The sequence below is a fragment of the Malurus melanocephalus genome, unplaced genomic scaffold (genome assembly GCF_030028575.1).
Source record: "Malurus melanocephalus ecotype Western Australia unplaced genomic scaffold, MMel_1.1 scaffold_117, whole genome shotgun sequence".
In the NCBI taxonomy this organism is placed as follows: domain Eukaryota; kingdom Metazoa; phylum Chordata; class Aves; order Passeriformes; family Maluridae; genus Malurus; species Malurus melanocephalus.
The window spans coordinates 298,350-318,913 of record NW_026623349.1 but is presented as its reverse complement, the minus strand read 5'-3'; the positions used below and the strand labels follow the sequence as shown (position 1 = coordinate 318,913).

Below are 20,564 nucleotides of genomic sequence, written 5' to 3'. Positions count from 1 at the left end.
ACTTCTCCAGCCAGGCTGTGATGTTCTGCCACAGCTCAGCAGCTCAGATGGGTTTGCCTCTGCATTGCCAATTGATCTTTTTCCATTGTTCCAGCCACCTCCACTCAGCATTTGCCACCACYCCCCAGTCAGTGTAGCGGCAGAGCACTGGCCACTTCTGTCATTGAGTGATATCCAAAGCTGGCTGGACGGCTTTCAGCTCTGCAACCTGACTTGATCCACCTTGTCCCTCAATAGTTTCTGTGACTCTCCAAATAGGGCTCCCAACAGCAGCTTTCCTTTTCCATTGTGTTCCTRCAATATGGCAAGAACTGTGTTCCTTAACACAGTTAAGGAACAGTTCAGTGAAGAGAATGTACAACTTTCATTTTCAGGTAGCTGTTTATATGGTACAGGCTCCTCAGCATGTCACCTTTTCCTTCTCTGGTGGTGATGATCTGAAATTTTGTCTTTGGGACAGTTAGTGATGAATTCCAAGATCCCTGGGTGATTGGCATTCAAAAGCTTGTTGTTCAGGACCCCACTTGAAATAATTTTTCTTCGGTGTTACATGATAGAGAGGGTTTACATTCTGAATATTTATCCACCAAAAACAGCGCCTAGGAAGGCCTGTGTTTCCTTCTTGCTTATCCGTGAGGACTGTCTTGGTTTAAGAGAATTTAAGGGGGACACTCTAAAATCAGRTACCACCCCTTAGTTTTAATCAACACCTTTCCACCAATAAGGAGAAACGAACAGGTGTAGTTACAAGTCAAAAAATATTTTACCAAAAAAGCAAAATAGCAACAGGCAAAGAACCCCAGTAATAGTCACTGGTTGTATAGTTACAAAGTTGGTGAAAATTCATGGACTCCCTGGGAGCAAAGAGAAACTGAAAATGTCTGCGGCACCTCTTCCCCAAGGCAGCACCAGGCTTGGCCGACTGCTGTAGGAGACAAATGGCCACAGCTCTGTCCCCTTTGGGGGGCGGGAAGCAGCTCTGTCAGCAATGCAGGTGTCAGGCTCTGGCGGCAGACTCGGCAGAGTGCAGAATTGGGGGCCATGGGCTGCGTCTTGGCGGCAGGCGGCAGTGCAGCGGGCCGGGGCTGCCGCTGGGCCGGGATGGATTCACGGAGACGGGCCCCTCTGCTCCTCGGGGCCTGCAGGCAGCTGTTGCAAAATTCGCTCCAAAACAGTTTTTGATTGTGAAATGCGGCTTGTTGAGTTGCTAGTGTTGCAAGTAGAGGCAAGAAAAAGCCAAGACGCAAGAGAGGCAGAAGAGAGACAGGGTGAGCTACGCGAGTTTTAAAGGTCATGAGGTGTGCCCCGACCCCTGCCCCGTCATTCTGTTTGCCAACCACAGGTTCTTATAGAGACAGTAAAGATTTTAGGGCACAAGTATGCACAGATATGGATTACAATTTGAGTTACACTGGTCAGAGACAGCTGCTACTTTGTWAACCATGCCCATTGGACTCTGGTGATATCCATCTTGCCATTTTATTCCTCAGTACTGAATTTCCTGGGCAGATCCCTTGACCTCACTTTGCTTTATGGCAAAACCAGCCTTCAGGAGGATTTGGATTATCTTTTCTCCTTTCTCAAAAACTTTCTCAGCTGTATTGTCCCATACTGTGATGTCCTCAGTTTACTGCAAGTGTTGTGGATCCTCACCCTTTTCAATGCCATCTGGATCYGTCCATGGCAATAGTGGGGCTGTTTCCYCCCTGGGGCAGTCAGTTCCAAGGGCACACCCCTCCAGCTGTAAGCAAGCTGAGGCCTGCACRCTGCTGCCAAAGGWATGGAGAAAAGTTCATTAGCAATGTCCATGGTGGCACCACTTTGCTGCCTTGGATGGCAGTTCATACTGAAGGTCCACAACATCCAGCACAGCTGCGCTCCGAGGTGGTGTGACTTCATACAGGCCACRATAGTCCAGTGCCAGTCTCCACTCTCCACTGGACTTACACACTGGCCAGATAGGACTGTTAGGGGTGAGTGAGTCRCTGACCACTCCCTGGTCTCCATGAATTGTCTCATGGTTTGGGGTCACAGAGCTCCAGTTGGTGCRGTTTTGCAGTGCAGTGCAGTGATGGGGTAACAGTTGGTACCTGTTCTTCAACCCTCAGCATTCCCTCAGCAAAGGGCCCTCTGAGAGACCAGGCAAGGTGTTCAGCTGTCTAATTTCCTCTGTCTCCACTGCTCCAGCAATGCCCTTTTGAGTCCCTGACATACCCTCTCCTGAGGGAATCTACGGCAAGGATTCCCAGGGCCTCTGGGACARTCACAATGGAATGTTTTTGCCATTCATTCCTAGCCAGGCTCACTCACTGCAGCTTCCAGTACAGTCAGCTGTTGGGATCTCCCTGTCACCCCAGAGGCAGAGATGGATTCCCTTACATATCTCAATGGCCTCAGGGTATATTGTGCTCTGGTGTYAACTAAAGCCCTACACCCTTGTGGGTCTGATGTGCCCGGGCATATTCCCTGATGGAATCCGCACTGTCCAATAGATCTGATTGTCCCTTTCCTCTCCCTGGCTGGAGCCAGGGCCCCTCTGGCTCTCATAGCTCAGTYCTTGTAACTATGAACTGAGGTCCCTTCAAGGAGACCAGAAGCAACATCAGTCCTCCCCTTCTGTGTGGGGGCTTTCCCACTGGAAACWGGAGTGGCATTCTTACCCTTGAAGCATTTCCTGTGCCACCTCTTCTTCCTTTCAGCTCACGTACCTGTACTGCTAGAGCAGAGGTGGGTTTTCCATCCCATTTCCTCATATCCTCTCTGTGATGATTCAGGTCAAACCACAGGTTACCTCCTGCTGTGGACCCTGTCTCTCAAGCTGGGAGGTGCTTGGTGCCAGTAGCAGAGACTCTGCTCCCWTACGAGTGAAGCATGGGACATTTCCTTTCTTACTTGCCCAAGGCACCTGCATGGTTGTGAGAGCACCTGGTGAAATCAGGAGAGGAATTTTTTTTAAAAAAGCATGCCATGAACAGATTATCATATTATAGATAATATAACTTAATGTGATACATATATTGTTTATCTTATAAATTATATGAGATTATTTAGTAATAAGTAATAAGCTTATTAGTTAGAGATCCATGGTCATGTGGTCAGAGACACTTTGTCAGATTTATGAATCTCATCTTGCAACTAAGTAGGTGGTTGCAGTGATTGATCTTCACTTAGGAATTTTCCTCACAAAGCAGAGTTGCYAATGTGGATATGAAGGACATATTTGCACGACCACTTTGAGAAAAATACTCTTATCACAGTATATGAAAGTCACAATGCAATGTACTGAAAGTACTTCCTCAAAGTTATTGTTTCAACAGGCTTTTTTCTCTTGGAGGTAGAGATAGTTTCAGGAAGAGCAAGTTAGACTGGAATGGAATTTCTCTGGAGGGATGTTACATTGAAAAATACCAGACACAGCATGCTAATCTGAAAAAAAAAACAAAAAAACCAAACCATGTTTGTACCAGCACAGCAACTCTCAGAGGAATTAGAACATTTAGATTTATGGTATCAATATAAATGAGCATCTTTCCTAATAAATGGATTATGTCAGAAAAACTTGATTTTTCATTTCAGTGGATAAAACAGAAATGCCTGAAAACTGTTGGAAATCAGTTGGAAAACTTGCTATTCTGACAGAAGGACATTCTGGGCTGGATTTCTTTTTCAGTAATTTTTATCTGGTGCTGATATACTGTTTCATGCAATGTGAATGCACCAGCCGTCTTGTCATTTTCAGATGTAGCCCACTGCCTTAGTCTCTCTGCCAAGTCCTGCTAGCACTAGTGTTTTAAAATCCGTGCAATTGTTTCCCAGTCAAATRTTTCAAGCTATACTTAATCATCTAGTGAGCTACTGGATAAAATCCTTCTCCGTATTTTCATTTTCTGAATCTATTTACTAAAGGATGTCTTTATTGATGAAATAATTTTCAGGTCACACAGACTTTCTGAGGGCACACTGTGTTCTTAGTTCACAAGCTAATTTTCTAACTTAAACTACTGTGCTTTTCCCCCCTCTATAAATCTGTATGGCAGGATAACAGTATATCCTGCACTTGACCGTGCTTCCTTTAAATTATCCTTTTGTGATATCACAGTAGTGATGGCATCAGCCTAAGAAAGTAAGCTGTGTCATTTTAATATGGTACAATGAAACTGGCAGGRGGAGTACATATTTTGTTTTCTGTTAAATGGGAATATATAGAAAGGTACAAAATTGCAATTTGTATACTGGTGAATTTAGCTACATCTTGTAGGAGAAAATTATTTCTGYGTGTGCTTGCTGGTGTCCATGTAGATCTGAATATATAAATGTCAATGTGTACGTGTGTTGTAAAATTCAGCAGCTGAGATTCTCGAAATGAGAGGCTGGAAAATGACTTGACTGCATTAGTTGTCAAGTTCCTCTGCTTTGCAGGAATTCTGAAATTCATTTACAGTTAAGATTTTTATTCCTGCATTTTCCTTTTTATTTTTTTTTGGCCTTCCAGTATCGATGAACTGTTGGAAAGCCAACAAAATGGTATTSATTCAGTGTTCATCTTAGGTAAAACGACATTCTTAGTTTATCAATACTGGTTGTTTTTGCAGAAGTGTAGTACAGCAGAGGAGCTGAAGTTACAGACMATCTATGCAAAGGAAAAGTTCATGTTTTCATTGAGTTATGTCATTAGTAGCCATCACAGCCAGGACGATTTAAAAACAGTTTCTGTTTCAATGTAAAATGAAACAGTTGTTTGTTGCACAAATGCCCTACATAGTTGTAGGCTACGTACAATTCTGTGTACTTGTTGTATGCTTGGGATCTGGTCTGACTTGAGTAAGAGCTGGGGTAAATCATTGCCTTAGTTATTTACTAGGATATTTGGTCTCTCTTCACCCAATTGGTAGAAAGTGCTACCTCCTCCCCTCGTTTTTCAAAACTCAGTTGTATTTAATACTGCTGTTGCAAGAATGAGGGATCCTAACATGTTTTGACATCYGGAACTGCTTGTTCCTAATCTTAGCTATTCTATAGAATAGATCCATTAGCAATCTCTGAAAGACAGTTTTCCCAAGTAAAGAAGGAYGTGGAGGTTGGACTAATCTCAAAATTTCTGTTGTGGAATGGATTCAGGTATAACAGCCAGGGTCATGTGGACAGCAAACAGGACTGTTGATGGAGGGTAATGCAGAAATTCCCATTTCAAACTGGGTGTGCCATCACCCTTTTATCTGGTGTAAGTAAGCTTTTCAAGTGTGGAGGAATACAGTAGGAGACAAAATGCTCTTAAAAACCTCTTTCTTCCCCTCTCTTTCTTTCCCTCATTCTCTCCTCTTTCATGGTTCCCCTTTCCCCCCTTTCTTTTCTGCTCTCTCTCTCACTCACAGCAAAAGTTCTTGGTCTGGTTATGAGCTAAATCTTATTGGCACATCAATAAATAGAGGAAACATCTGATTGGCAGTCAGTGTGCTGTTACCATCGCTTGTTAGGCCACCCTATTTCTGTCACTGCTTTTTGTCTSCTGCAGGCTGTCTGAATGGGCACGTTGGCTCTTACTGCACACTGCAATGCTATCACCTTAAGAACAGGTGAATGTTCAAATTAGGATGTGCATAACAGTCAGCACCAGGGAACCTCAGATGTTGACTCCACAAGGTATATTACCATAAAAACTCAGTAACAATTCCTGTTGAATTTCTTTCACTGCTGTGCAGCTCCTAACAAGCAAACAGGAGTCTTCTCTGAGACTAAGTACACAGTATGTTTGTGTGTTCATGGATTTTCATCCCAAACCAGCCTTGGGATCTGCAGGTCTGAAAATTAGTRTCTCTGGTACCCTTTTCTCCCCATAGTTTTTTTCTAAACATTTGACAGGAAAGGCAGTGCAATTCTTTAAAGGATTTAGAAGATAAATATGTTTCATTGTTTCTATGGTCCAGTGTTTCTCATAACTACTTCTGTGGGAATGCAYAGTCTAATCTGTTAAGTGATCCAAGGAAATACTGTTTAAGTAGATGCATTAATTTGTGTTTGCCATTAACCTATTTTTTTGTTCATTCCCTTTGAACTATGTTCTGTTCCTCTTTCTTCATTTAAATACACTCAGTTCAAGAGTCAATTTGTAAGCATGTTTAGAATTACCATTTAGTAGCAGAATCTGTTGTGGCTTTACAAAATAAAAATATGTTGTTGACACTAGGTTCAAGTAGACCTGTTGTAATAAAAAAAACTACAGTAAGATTTTCTATTGTGAGATCTCTGTTAAAAAGTTCTTCTTTGTTTAATGCTTCATAGTGAAGTTGCTTCTATTTAAAGCATTGAGTTTKATCTTGGCTTTGATCTAAAGCTTTTGATCTTGAAAGAAGGATGTAGCAGTAAAACAAAAAGGCTAGGGGAGATTTTCCTTTTTTTCAAGTGATAAAGGGATACTCTCAAGACTTAATACACATTTATACATTACCTTTATTTACTTAAATCTTTTTATAAAGTCCATCTAATTTTATATGTTGAGGGTTTGCTCACACACATACTTTGATGAGCCCTATTCTTTTGCAAGAACACAATTGTTTGAGATTTTCAGGGAACATAGCAATATAATTTTATAAAGACTATGAATAATTTTTAAAATACAGACAATACCTTTCTAACATAATTTTAACTRTAACAAGTATGGTACAGTCTATCCTTTACTGCCGTTGTTTTTGAAATATAAACACAAAAGCACTTGATAAAATTGTAACTTAGGAATTCGTAGCATTCAGATTTTGTATGGCTGACATAATGTGGATATCACCTAACATGCTGGAGTTTGAATTTACTTTCTGAGGGTGCAAAAACACCTGATAAAGTCCCACGCCTAAATTTAATCACCTGCTGGCAGCATCTTGTCGAACAAATGAAGGCTTTAGCTGAGGCCTCGATAAACGTCTTGCTGTGATTCAGTATACCTAAAAAGCTGCTTTGGATCTTGTTTTTGAGATGCATTTCAGACCCTCCAAGGTAGTTTAGAAGTTGGATTCTGGACGTGCGAGCAAGTACCAAGGCCAATCTTGAATCAATTAATTGGTGATGATAACTTTTTGAACTATGCCCACCAGACTACTCCTCTGCCCGTAAAGATCTGTGACAGAGCATGTTTATAGRAAGGCTCATAGGAAGGCGGGTTTCACAGTAAGGGTCTCGAAGGGAGAGCGTCTCTAATAATTAGGCTGCAAATCCGTGACAAGCGTTCATGCGGAGATTAGGGAGGATCGTCCCGTCGGCGACGCTGTCGGGGGAGCGCGGGCTGGCGGCAGCAGCGGCAGCAGCGCCGGTGGCCGGACCGGGCCGGGCTGCTCACCTGCTGGCGGGGCGGGGCGGGGCGGTCCGAGCCGGGCCCACGGCTGCCCCACTGGGGCTATCACAGGCACGGTGCCCCGGCCGGGCTGCCCCGACGCTGCTCGGCCCTGACGTCTTTAAGGCAGGCTCCTCCTCTCCGCGGGGCTCCGGGGGCCGGAGCACGGGGGCGGGGGACCCTGCGGAGGTGTTTCATTTCCTACCGAGGGCTGCGGTGTGCCGCTGCCGAGCCCGGGCACGGCGGGATGGCGTGGGACGGATCGGTTCGAGGCGGAAAGGAACGGGAGCGGCGCTGGGGGCTGGCGGCGGTCGGACCGCGCTTCCCCCGAGCCGGCCGTCCCAGCGCCCCGGCGAGTGGAGCSCATCGCGGATCCTCTGCTGGAGATCCCTCCTCACTGTGCGCCTTCTCCCCCGTGTAGCCCCTGCTGGAGGAGGSAGAGACGTGGAAGGAGTGTCAGCTCGTCCACCAAGTGAGCGGCGAGGTGAGCAGGAAACCTTTCGCAGCTGTTACATTGCACCCTGCTTCTTGCCCTTTCAAATCTGCTCCTGGAGTTTTCTATCTGACGAATAATTCCTACCCTGCCACGCTTTTGCTTTAAAAAATAATTGCTTTCGTATTGTGAATAAAAATATTAGTATGGGGAGGAAAAAGYCCCACCAAGTATTATTACTTTATTAAATAATAACAACCACACCATCCAAATTTGGAGTTGGTAGTCTGGAACAGTGTTTGAGTGGGTAGCTGGAAATCTCTTACTTGAAATAGAAGGTGTAACGGATAAAGCACAGATATTTTCTCCAGGATTTTTGCATACTGCGATGACAACTTTCCATTTGTCAGCCTGGTCTGACATCAGACGCGCTCTTTATGCAGAGCACCTTGAACCAAAAGCTCTAAGATGGAGAGCATCACCTCACACTTTGATCATGTACAAGTAGTAACCAAATTACCTAAGACCACGTCACTTTAGTGGGGAAAATGCTTTTTCCTTTCCAGTCAAGCAATGAAAAAAGTTGTCTTGGATATCTATAACTTTTTACTAATGCTGAGTAACTACAATCAGGTTGCATCTTCTACCTAAAAAAAATGCACCATGGTTTTGAACTCCAGGTCACAAAATGGATTCAGACAAACAAGAGGATCAGAAAAAGCAGCAAAAAGAAAATGAAGCAGGATGAAGTAGTTTTCCAGAAGGTAAGCAATCATGATATCAGTTTGTGTAATGGGACAAAAGGCAGCTTTCTGATTATGCCTTCTTAAGCTTGGTAGTGATGTTACTTAGCATATTCAGCAAGACGGTAGTAAAGGGTGTTATAGATGAAGTTTCAGAGTCACTATGTTGTTACAATGGCAAGAAATTAATAACCTTTTTAGATGTCYGTATTCGGGGGACAGAATTTTCATATACTCTTATTTAACTGGGGCATTCTCAGGAAGAAAGAGAGTGGTGCTTTCATCAGAGAAATATAGCCCTTGAGAGCTTTTGACAGGACTTGGATCACTATTTTCAGATATTGGTAGGTGAGAGACAGTTTTCTTGATAGATATTGGGGCAATGATATATGTGATGTGCATGTTGAAACAAATATTCAGACTATGTTGCTTACTGTTCAATCAGAGGGTGAGTTTGAAAATCATGTGTTTGTAGTATACATTTCAGTTAATGAAAATGTGATTTCTATTTTAACAATGACTACAGAGGATATTGAAACCTGAGTACAGCCAAATTTAAACAATTTTAAAACAGTGAATTTTGCTTAASTTATTGTGAAAGACCTGTTTTATAAGGTTGAATTGACTATTTAAATTGCAGTATGGAGAGGTAAGTAGTTAACTGATACTAAATACCTATTTTCTGCCCCTCGAGGGAAAAAAAGATGAATAAAGATGCACTTCCAAATGCATTATTAAAAGAACTGTGAGGGTTTTTTTTGCTTGTTGTGGTTTTGAAAACAAAGTTCTGATAGTATTTTAAAGCTCTTGTTGCCTTTAAAGGATTAAAATAGTAGTGTGTTGTTTTGCTGCTTTGACAGTGCTTCTAAAATGCAAGATGAATCATTGCTGTTTCTGTAGCCAAATTCTTCCTGATAGCATGGCTGCCAACTTCTGGGATCTGTTGCCTTAGTATGGGCATTGCAAGTATATGACAAATGCCCACAAAGTGCATTGTTGTGGGTGGATGATTTACCAGCTCCATGATTAGCTAAAAACCATCAAATAGCATCCTTTAATTCACTACTTTTATTTTGTAACTGGAATACATCATCTGGGAAAGATGTTCTGTGGTGTTGTACTTTAGAATGATGTGATCTAAAYAGAGATAGCATAAACTGTTTCACCAGATAATTCCATTTCTTTTTATATTTCTGTATGTGAGTGTGTATTTGTGGGTTATGTGTAACGTTTGTATTTACAATCATTTYATGTTAAGATGAAGATTTTTTTTAAGCTAAAAATTGAATCGCCTTGAGAATTYGAGAGTGAGATGCGTTGGTGGTACAAATAATTCTAGTACAAACCAGTCTACATACATTTTGAAGCAATTTTAAAGGTGCAAAATAGGTCTCCTGTTATGCCTGAACAGTAGGTTTAAAAGTGCTTTATGCTGTTACACCATTAATAATCTCTTTTTATTGGAGAAAGCTTCCTTAGTGCAAAAGCTCTTTGTATTGATAAAATTCCTTTTCTATTGAGGACATTGTTCTCCAAGTGCTTCACAGCTGGTGAGAAAGAACTTAAGCATGTACCTTGCTGTGTTAAAAATGCAAAACTTGACATGTAAACATAAGATATACTCATTGTTTTTTCAAATAGTAATTCTAGAGCAAGGTCTGTGGGCAGACATATCAATTAAAATTGAAGGCAAACATAACTACTATCTTCTAATGTCTGTAAGTATTAATAATTAATGGAGATCAAGTGCGGATTCACTGCATAGTACTTAACCACTTGGGAAGCAAGAGGCATAAAATAATCTTATATTTGATAGTAAACTATTGACTATTCACTAGGTTGGAATTCTTTATGTTACCTAGAAGTATGGCCATTGCAATGGTGACTTTTCCAATGCAGTTACAGGTAAGAGAATAGAAAACCAGTGAGGGACCTACCTGGTTTCTAGCAGAGCTTTATTATTTGGCTTCAGAGTTGGTTGCAGCTAGGTTTCCTGCACTGATTTACCAGTGCAATTCCTACTCTGTGTGGGTGGTGCTAATCTCAGTTCCATGAGAACTCTTGATTTTTAATTGTATCCATATTATTTTATAGAAGAAATGGCATTGTAGAGAAGTTAAAGTATATTCAGACATAAACAAAAGAACAAGTAAAAGCATGTARTGGAAAAGTAAGGCAACCATGAAGATAGTAGACAATAGTAGAATAGTAGAAATAGACAGTAGACGTARTGGCGTGGATTGAGAAGAGGGTGGTGAGAAGGCAAGCAATAAAGAGAAGTCAGAGGGTTGGTACCAGCTCATATTACAACTGTGATTAAAAAAGGATATTGATGTATTTTGCTTTGATCTTGCTTATACTTTCAAAACTAGCACCACCTTATTAAATGTAACTTCTAACCTTTCAAAATGAGCACAAACTTTTTAAATTTAGCATCTAAGCTTTCATGTGCTTGTGCTGTCCGATTTTCCTCTAAGCTTTCACATGCCTGTGCTGTTCATTTTTTCTCTATCATTTTTCTTCTTTGTGATAGGAAGTCCAGTTTCTCATACAAGATGGATGACTTTGATATAGTGAGATACCACCAAATCAAAGCAACTTCTGCATCCATGTATAAAATCTAGGACAGAAAGATAACTGTGTGAAGTAAGTGAAGCAGAATTGTGAAGGAAAGGTTGCTGGCAACTGCTGGGTAATTGCTTCTTGGAAAAAGTTGCCTTCTAAAATGTTGCATTTGTAGGAGCTGACTTTACATACACCTCTCCGTATTGAAAAAACATTTGAGGATACCACGTGCTGGATAAGAGCTATGTGACTGAATGTTAACTATGCTCAAGGGAGCCAGTGGGGAAGTTTGTGTGGAAAGGTGTGGTGCTGCTTTCCAGTGTGGATCCACATGGTGGATAACAGCAGTGTAACAGAATCGATGGGTGAGAGACTTCTAGCCAAATAGCTGTGGGTTCTTACACTTTTGCTCTTCTTTTTTTTATTTTTATTTTTATTTTATTTTAAGCTTTTTTTTTAAGTTTCTAACCTTTTTGCTGTTCTATCTCTGAAACTTCTTGCATTTTCTTAACATCTTTTATGCCAATGTTTTCTTTCATGCTTCCTTTTCACATGTCTTGTCTGTCCATGTCCTCCTTTGATGCATTTGATCACCTTTGATACTATTGACTCCTTTCTACTTTCACTCACTCTATCAGTTTGAAAAAAAAAGGGAAAAACAAGTTGAAAAATTTTAAAAAGTTGCCTTTTGCTCACCCTCTTTTCTGCTTATAGTTCTCTGTAGCTACTCTTCTTGCAGTGTGGGTAAATGTGCACAATATTTAAACACATTCACCTCTTGCATTTCTGCTTTTGCTATCCTTCCTATACATTTTTTACTCCTCATTTGATATTATACTGTTTCTTCATGTTGTCATTTATCTGGTCAGCACATCTAGCAATCAGTTTGTGTATCAATTCAGAATGCTGTTTATGTCTSAAATTTAGAGAAGGTGTGACAGAGTTGGTAAGAAGAGTATGATAGAGCTGTTGACTTTGTGACGATGATGATGATTATTACAATTATAATGTTTTAATAATGGACTGTTTGAAGAAATATTCTGTTATCCATACCAGTGCTGTGTTAGGCAGGAGAAAATTATCTTCTAGTCAGACTAGTGGAATTGCAGCATGCAGTCTGTATCTGCTGTGGAATTCGTGGGGAAACATCTCTTCATTAGAAAATTAAATCACTTTTACGTGACGTTCAGTGTTAAAACATAAAAGCTGCTTYGAAAACATTCCAGTGGTGTAAAAAGTGTCATCAGATCAGATAACAAGGATACACAGGATTTAGRAAAAACGCTGAAACATATGTGTATATACACACTAGATAAGGAACTTGTTTCCTGCAAATGATCAAAATTGCATTAGACTGTTTCAGTTTTAGTTTGTGTACTGAAACTTTGGGGAGCGATTCAACTTCTCCACAATAATTTCTGTTGCTTTCTCTGAAATAATGTTTTCATTATATTTAAAGTTTGTCTGCTGGTTTATTAGCAATGTGACTGTCTTTGATTTTTTCCTGTTGGTTGTTGCTCTTGATCCTTTGTGTCACTCCAGAGATTTACAATTGTTAGTATTTATGCTCTGTTAATAATCTGAGCAAAAATGACTTTGTTGATATAGCTGTTCAGTTTCTAATGAAAAATAAAACATCCAAACCATTGTGATATATATGAGTTATGCTAAGTGCTGTAAATCCTTGTCCTTTAATAATAAATTCACCAGTGTGAGTGAAACACAAGAAACAAATCTTGTAATTCTCTAAAATGAGTTGTCCTGTTATATTGCAAATAGAAAATATTTTGAAGTCTCATAAAAAATACTGATAAAAAAGTACAGTGTGGGGAAAGAGTCGAAAATKTGTTCATGATGGTGTGCTTCTGCTTATTCAGGTGAACAGTATTAACATATAATGTATAAAAATTATATTGAAACTTTAATTGGCATGTATTTTTTGTTTCTCAAAATGAGTATTTTTACTTGAAGCCACCAAAATATGGATCAAACTAAGACTCAAGTCTGAAAAAAGTTCTTGAGCTTGTGCACTGCTAACAACTAAAAGGAACATGGTGAAAAGTGCTAAATGGTTATTCAGAGAGGTTTCAGTGATGTTATTTGTTACACCAAATTCTGTTAATTTCACACAGCTTTCTAGGAATCCTGTAATCTGGCCTTCACTGAGTACAGAAAACTTTTAATTCCTTTCTCATTCAGAAATTTGAATGGAAAGTTACCCAGCTCGTGCACAAGATCTGATTTGCAATAAATGTTACTGAGCTGTCGGGAAAACAGACCCTTTCATTTAAAAGCTTTTCTTCTGACTACATATGAATATCATTTCAGGCCATTGAAACTTAGCATTTTTACTATTTACTTTTCCACCCTCATAAAAATATCTGTGTYTGTGAATTGCTTGGAAACTTTCCATTTGAAAGAACTATTATTTTTTAGGATAATGCTGCTTCAGAGTTCACTTAAGAAACATTAAATAGAACAAGCAAATATTATGTATTGTATATGTGTATTAAAAATGATTGAGTGAAATCTTTGGTTTTGTAATGTTATTTTTAATAGTCTTGTTCTAACCATAGTATCACCAGTATTTTATTTGCAGTAGTAACATGCCAGGATTATAGTTTTCTTTTTGATAGCACCCATCTTTCTTAGCAAGGAATTGTTGTTGTATTGTGCATTTCATGTTGAATCTTACAGATGGTTATTAAGTTGTCAAAGAGTGAATGTTCTCATTAGGCCACTTTAGGACAACATTTTTAGATCAATGAAGCAACTTATCACCGTGCTTATGGAAATGCATCTGCTCCCTTTATGACTCTGAAATGACCATCTCTAAGTTAGGAGATCTCAGGCCAGTGTGGCTATGTGTTGAAATAGTTCAAAGTTTGCAGATTAACAGCATTGCTGTTAATTATAGCTGTCCATCCATCCTGTGCAGTGGTAGATTAAGACCACTTTGTTGTAAAACACATGATTTGTCCAAAAAGGCACAAAAAGGCATATTTAGTAGAGAGGTTTATTGCTTTTGATTTGTAGGATGAGTTAGTTATGCGTTTGTGATTGTTTGGCTATCAGTCTCTATGGAGACGTTTTGATAAGGTGAGGTTTGTGTATGTTATTATATGATGCTCTCTAGCTGAACTGCATTAGTGGGATTGACTACTGTCCCTAACTTTTTCAGTCTCCTGTTTCTAGTTATAAAGCCCTATTTTTGGTGGTTGAAACATGATCATTTATACCTTAGCTTATAAGAAAACTTTTGTCTTTAATAAAACAGGAAATGGAAAATGTGAGAACAGTTTTGTTCTTTCCAAAGTAGAAAAAAAAAAAAAAAAAGGCATTTGATTGTTTTTAGTGCTTCTCAAATGTATGAAAAAAAAAAAAAAAAAAGGCATTTGATTGTTTTTAGTGCTTCTCAAATGTATGCCCCCACCAGTGTTAATGCAGCAAATTCTCAGTGGTGGTGCAGTGAGTTGTGGTAGCAGAGAGAAGGCTGTCCCTTTCCAGACATTTGCAACTGGAGCAGCATACYGCACTTGAAAAAAAAGTCATACACTGCATTCAAACACTCCATACATTTTCTCCTACAGATTTTTCCTAAGGATTTTTTATTAGCTGAGAATATACACTTGTGCGTGCCACTTGAATAATCCTCTTGATTTAAATGTCCCCAGGTTCTTGTTATGATTGACTGTAATGACTCCAAAGGAGGCCTATTGGTCTGCTGGCTCAAATGTGTGCTTTATTTCAGTCTTACATGTGTTTTATTTCAGTTTTATATTTATTGCGCATTGTCAGAAATAGCCTTAACTATTTTTTAATGACTAGTCTTTGCTATTGTCCTCATCGTATGGCTATTTTCAGTTTGGATTATGTTCTCATTCTTTGTAATAAAAGCCCATGTATAGTTGTCTATAAGTGCAGGCATTATTGTTTTAAGAAATGTATGAGCAGAGAAGATAAAGGCTTGTAGGCCTTCTACAAAACTGTTAAAAAGGTTTTGGTACTTCTTAATTTGCTTTTTCATGGCCACAGTACTAAAAGTAGTCATGGTCACAAACTACTGCCCTTCTCTTCTCCCCATTGGAGTCCCCTAAGAAGCTTTTTTAGAGCAGGAAGATAGCTCATGGTTGAAAGCAAATTCATTCTTTGTGGCTTTAACTAAGTGAACAGAATTGAACTCTTGAAAGTGTGTGAATTGTACTGTACCCATCTGGTCTGTGTTGCATGTATTTTCTTGTGTTTTCATGTGGGCACAAACCAAGTGACTACTCACAATTGTCTAATTCACCTCATCAATGCTTTATGTGCTGGTTTTGTGAAACCTGTGCCATATAAACACACACGTATATACATATATGTAAGTRTACACACTTAAATTTTTCGTAGTTTTCATTTCAAAATGCTTGCCAGTGACAATTTGCTTAATTAAGTAGATTTTTTTTTGTCCTCCTGTGCTGGAATTCATAGTGATTTTTCAAGAAAAGCTTTTATCTGGAAAAATTGCTGATGAAAAGGAAGATTAGGCAATTATATTGCTCTGGATGTCTTTTTTTCCCTTTTCTGCCTTAAATTTAGCCATCCATTGGACATTTTCAATTAAAGTTGTTAGAGCTTTATATTACCATGTTCCTGTAAGATATGCGGTGGGGAAAGTCCACAAAGCAGCAAGGCAGATGTGTGAGCTCCATCATTTCTGGTAATCCTAACAGATGTGTAAGGAGGAAGATGACATGACTGTCCCAACCACAGAAACTATTTTTGTTGCCACTTCGAGCCTATGAGATGGTTTGRTCATGAGACACAGGTTCCTTGTTGAAATTGGATTTCATTACTTTTGCTTCTTAAAAAATATGTTTTGCCTTTATGAATTGTATGCTGCATACTCTTCAGGCTGCATGCTCTAAGTGTTCTGTACACCATGTAATGAGTTTGCCTTACAGACTTCACTTGTAATAGAAATACCTGAGGAAAAAACGGTTTTAGGGCTTAGCATGGAGGAATAATAAGGGTCTCTCTTATAATCTGTCATCCATATTTCAAAAGGAAATTAAATACAGCAAGAGAGTATTAAATGTTTCCATGCTCAAGATCCTTTATTGGATCTTTATTTCAAAGAAAAGAAGACATGTAGTGCCAGTTATGCAGTAACTATGGTTGTCTTGTTTTGTTTAACTCARTTTCTCTGTGTTTTGGCTATACTTCTGACAAACATGGTGAATCTATTAATATATTAAAATGCTTTACTGAACCAGGCCTTAGTMATTCATCCTCAAGATTTATTTTCCAAGTGACCAGTTCCACATTGAAGACAAGATTTGATTTCGTCTAATTGTCCARAGAGTTTTTAATTGGGAGATATCTTTGCCAATATTTTAAAATATATCTATTTATCTATATTTTACAACATAGATGACACCTTTGGGAGATAGAAGATAATATTTGTAGCATCAACTTGTCTAAAGCTCAAATTCCTTTTACGTCATGCAATTTCCTCTCTGCTYTTTTGCTTGTTAAAGGGATTGCTTGTTAAAGCAAAAGTAGGTTCCCTTCTGAGTGTACATCAGTTCATACTTGAGAAATCCACAAGATACAATTCTGTTTACCACCAAAAATTGCCTTCATTGTGGCTTGATAATTATGGCCTGTTTTTTGACAGTGTTACCCTGAGTAAACCTACTAGGTTCTCAAATACTTCAGAAGGAAGTAAAAAATTTTGAATTTTTTCTCTTGTGCAACACAAGCAACACAGGTGTTCATATTTGGAATAAGTGATTRCTTGACAGGTTTGGAAAGCCAGGGAAAGTGAATTCACCTTACCTGGTTCTATAGATATGAATATCTGAAAGGAAGGTGCATTTTGAATCTCTTCCTAGTCARTATGATTAATATACCATACTTTTATTCTACTAAACTGGGTTATTTTGCAACATCTGGTTATTTTGCAAGCATTCATTTCAAGGAATGAAACATTTTCTCTTCTTTGAATAACTACTATGCTGTAGTATGCCGTGCTTTTCAGTACAGGAGAGGAGATGTGCATGGCAACAAAATGCTTGTCTACATTATATGTAGTGCTCCTAATTTTACAGCAGCTYGTAGTTGCAAGATTAAGTTCTATAAAAGTAGCTGAGAGATTCAGGACATCTCAGAAGATGCTACTTAATAGTGTGAAGATATAGTTTTAATGCAACTCAGTGTTTACAAGATGTCTTCTACTAAAGAAATGCAAAGTCCTGCTTACAGAAAGATCTGATTACCATTGAATGAGATACCTCAAAAACATGTAACATCTCTTAAAATTCTCTGTCCTTCAGAACTGAAATTAGAATGCTCATCTTGATTTTACAGATCATGACACAAAGCATGGAGRTAATAGCTTGTCTGAAAATAAGAAAGTTGGGCAGAAGGAAATGGACTGAAATCAAGTTTCATGGCCCAACATAAACCTTCACTCAGAGCTATCTGTATTATAGATAAGAATTAGGCCACACAATCTTCCATGAAGCAGTTAGTTCTTTGTGCACCAAAATATGTACAGGKTGGTGATATTTTAACCTGCAGTATGGATCAGAACAGAAGCTAGATTTGTGGCTTTGTTTCCCAAGTACTATGAAAGGCCCAGCGCATATAGCAATGTAATTGAAAATATGATCTTGAGCATGGGAAGATTCATTTTATCAAKATTTATATTGTAATAGAACATGCTTTCTAGTAATTAATTACAGCTATAGTGATTTTAGATAATAAGTATCAATTATAGGTGTTGGCTTTGAGTCTGTTTTAAAAAATAATTTAATGGACAACTACTTACCTTCTTGTCTTTGACTGAATGTGTGTATGCAACCTGTAATCTGTAATGCCAAGGGAGARCAGAATAATTAATAAAAGCTGCTAAATCATGTTTTTTTTTTTAATGCAAATAATTGTGATTGTAAAACTTTGAGGCATGCTATGATAAGGTGTTGGAGGGCACGATAACAGCCAGAAGTCAGAAATGTGCCTGTGTGTTGTGTCTTCACAGCATAGTAAGAGGTTTGATAGCAAGTCTGTTCCTGTTTTATTAACTTGGAGGTAGTACAGAGTTGGAACCTGTGATAAAGTAGCATACGTAATCCTTTGCTACAGAAGTGTATTTATCCTGATAATGTGTGTTGCTTCACAACTACATGGAACAGAACTGTAGAGTTAAGTGTCTTGTGTGCATGTCCTGTGTAGCTATCTAGCCCTCTGGTATAAAGRGGTATGTAAGTAAATATTTAACTGGTTATATTTAGTTGAAAGTATCTGGACTATCAGCTCCGCTTACACTTCATCAAGAAGACAGGTTCTTTTTCTGAAAACAACCCATTTTGTACTTCCAGAGAGTATTTCATATCTTGTGCTGTTTTTAATCAATTAAAGCCTGTGAATATCCCATATAAGAATTTGTTTGAAGTGTTTTTGAAAAGGAAGGTTGTGTAATACCAATGACCTAGATGGCATGTAGATGCTAAGTCTTTTCATTTGTTTTCTCTTGTCCAGAAGACAAGACAGGAAGCATTCTTAGAATTATTTTTAGAGTTTTAAAAGTCGACCTTGATTTCCCTATGTAACAATAATCCCTTGGCTAGACCTGAAAGCAATASTGTTTACTCTTCAATAGCACCATATGTTCGAAAATTTTTGTTTCATTTGGTGTCTGGTTTTTGTTTGTTTGTTTTTTTTTTCTTTTTTAAAGTAGTCAGAAAATTCAACTTATATTGGATTTTTATGTGTTAACTGTTTGGGTATAGAAGAAAGTGGTACCCAATTCTTTTCATAGTGTGCCTAAATCTCAGAGTGGTTTGATTTATTTCTGTCTAGTCTGTGTGTAAAGGGGCATGTGTAAGATCATATGGAAAAGATCACTTTCTTGATCTGTAATTGTTGTCTTTATGACATCACATTTGCTGTGACAGAAAGATGACTGAGCAGTTAGGAGTCAGTTACTCTGGTTTTCTTCTTAGCTCATATCCTGCTTATTTTCCATTTAAACATGCAGCTGAGAAATGAGCTATTGCTCCCACTGCCTCTTTACACCTCTATCATGGAGCTGTTTTAGTTTATGTGTCCCTCTTTCTAAAATAAAAAAGAAATTGAGTGCATCACTAYGTTTCTCTAGCACCTACCATTGCTCCTCATTTAATTTTCGGCATTAAAATCTGTGAAATTTGTACAGAGATGCTGTCTTAACTATGCATAGGCTTCTGAATTAAGTAATCTTACTATCCTTTCTTCTGTAACACAAATGAGCTGTGCTATGTAGAGAGGGTAAGGAGTTTCAAGTTCCGCATCTTTTTAAGCTAAACATAYTCTTACCGAAGTGTTTTGTTACTTGTGACACTAGTAACTAGTTAATATTTGTAAAGCATACTGAATCTGGTAAATGCAAGGGTTCATGGAGTTTTTGTTCATTGTTGCTGGTGKTAGAGCACTGACTGATGGTTTCAAGTGAGGGATTATGTTCTTTGGGCTACATATAAGCTTTTCTCTATTGTACCTTTATCTGTGGTGCAATACAATTTGATATTTCCAAATTATATGCCACCCAGTGTCTGACTATATTCCTTTCATCAGTGAAAAGCTAGGGTTTTCAGCTATCTCTTCTTGAGTCATCTCAATCTAAATGTTTCTATTACCATCAAAAMTAAGAATAAGCCAAATGCCTAAAGTGTTATAAAAATGTCCTTTCATGGCAGAATAAAAATCTCTTGTGACTCAACAAATGTGCTATGGAAAAATTACTTTTGAAGACTGGTTAGTTTTMCTTGGTCAGAACATTCTGAGTATCTGTTAAAGTTTGTAAAAATCTGATTGTGGATGCTAAAACACAAACCCTGGATTACTCATTTACAGATACAGAATAAATCTTCCCACAGAATAGCTCAGTGTTCATTACACATGGGAAAAATTGGAAAATGAGAGAAGTTGAATCAATAAACGATATCACCTTCATTATTGTGATTCTAATTTTTTTAAAAAATTTGATAAATTTCTAAGTCACAACATGTGAAGTGACCAATTATTATCAACACAAAAAATATCCTTGAGATTTCACAATGCTCATTGCTACTTACATGGTGTCCGAGGAGATCTATGAAAGGAAAGAAGGAGAGGGAGAGGTTGACTAGGAAAATTACTCTTATCCTGGGGGCCATCAGGCACAGCATCACTAGGTGGGCAAGGGAGGGGATTGTCCCACTCTGCATGGGGATGGCCTCACCTGGAGTGCTGAGGCAGCTTTGCTGTACAAGGAGTGGCTRAGGTCGCTTGGTCGGTTCAGCCTGAGGAAGAGGAGACTGAGGACAGACCTGATTGCAGGCACAACTTCCTCAGGGAGAGAARAGGAGGGGCAGGCACTGATCTCTCCTCTGTGGTGACAGTGACAGGACCGAAGGGAATGGCCTGAGGTTGTGTCAGGGGAGCTTTAGGTTGGATATCAGGAAAAGTTTCTTCCACCAGAGGGTGGTTGGGCACTGGAACA

General features: G+C 38.8%; 1 protein-coding gene across 5 annotated transcripts in view; it reads left to right on the top strand.

Moving 5' to 3' along the window:
• AOPEP (aminopeptidase O (putative)) overlaps positions 1 to 20,564 on the top strand; it is a 185,965-nt gene that overhangs the window by 99,890 nt on the left and 65,511 nt on the right. For 3 of the 5 annotated variants that reach the window (XM_057369984.1, XM_057369986.1, XM_057369983.1), the window contains exons 12-13: positions 7,740 to 7,802; positions 8,432 to 8,515. The exons of the other annotated variants lie outside the window; for them this stretch is intronic. In XM_057369984.1, the coding sequence (XP_057225967.1) occupies positions 7,740 to 7,802; positions 8,432 to 8,515 (147 nt within the window). The remainder of the gene's footprint in view (positions 1 to 7,739; positions 7,803 to 8,431; positions 8,516 to 20,564) is intronic. 5 annotated transcript variants of the gene reach the window in all.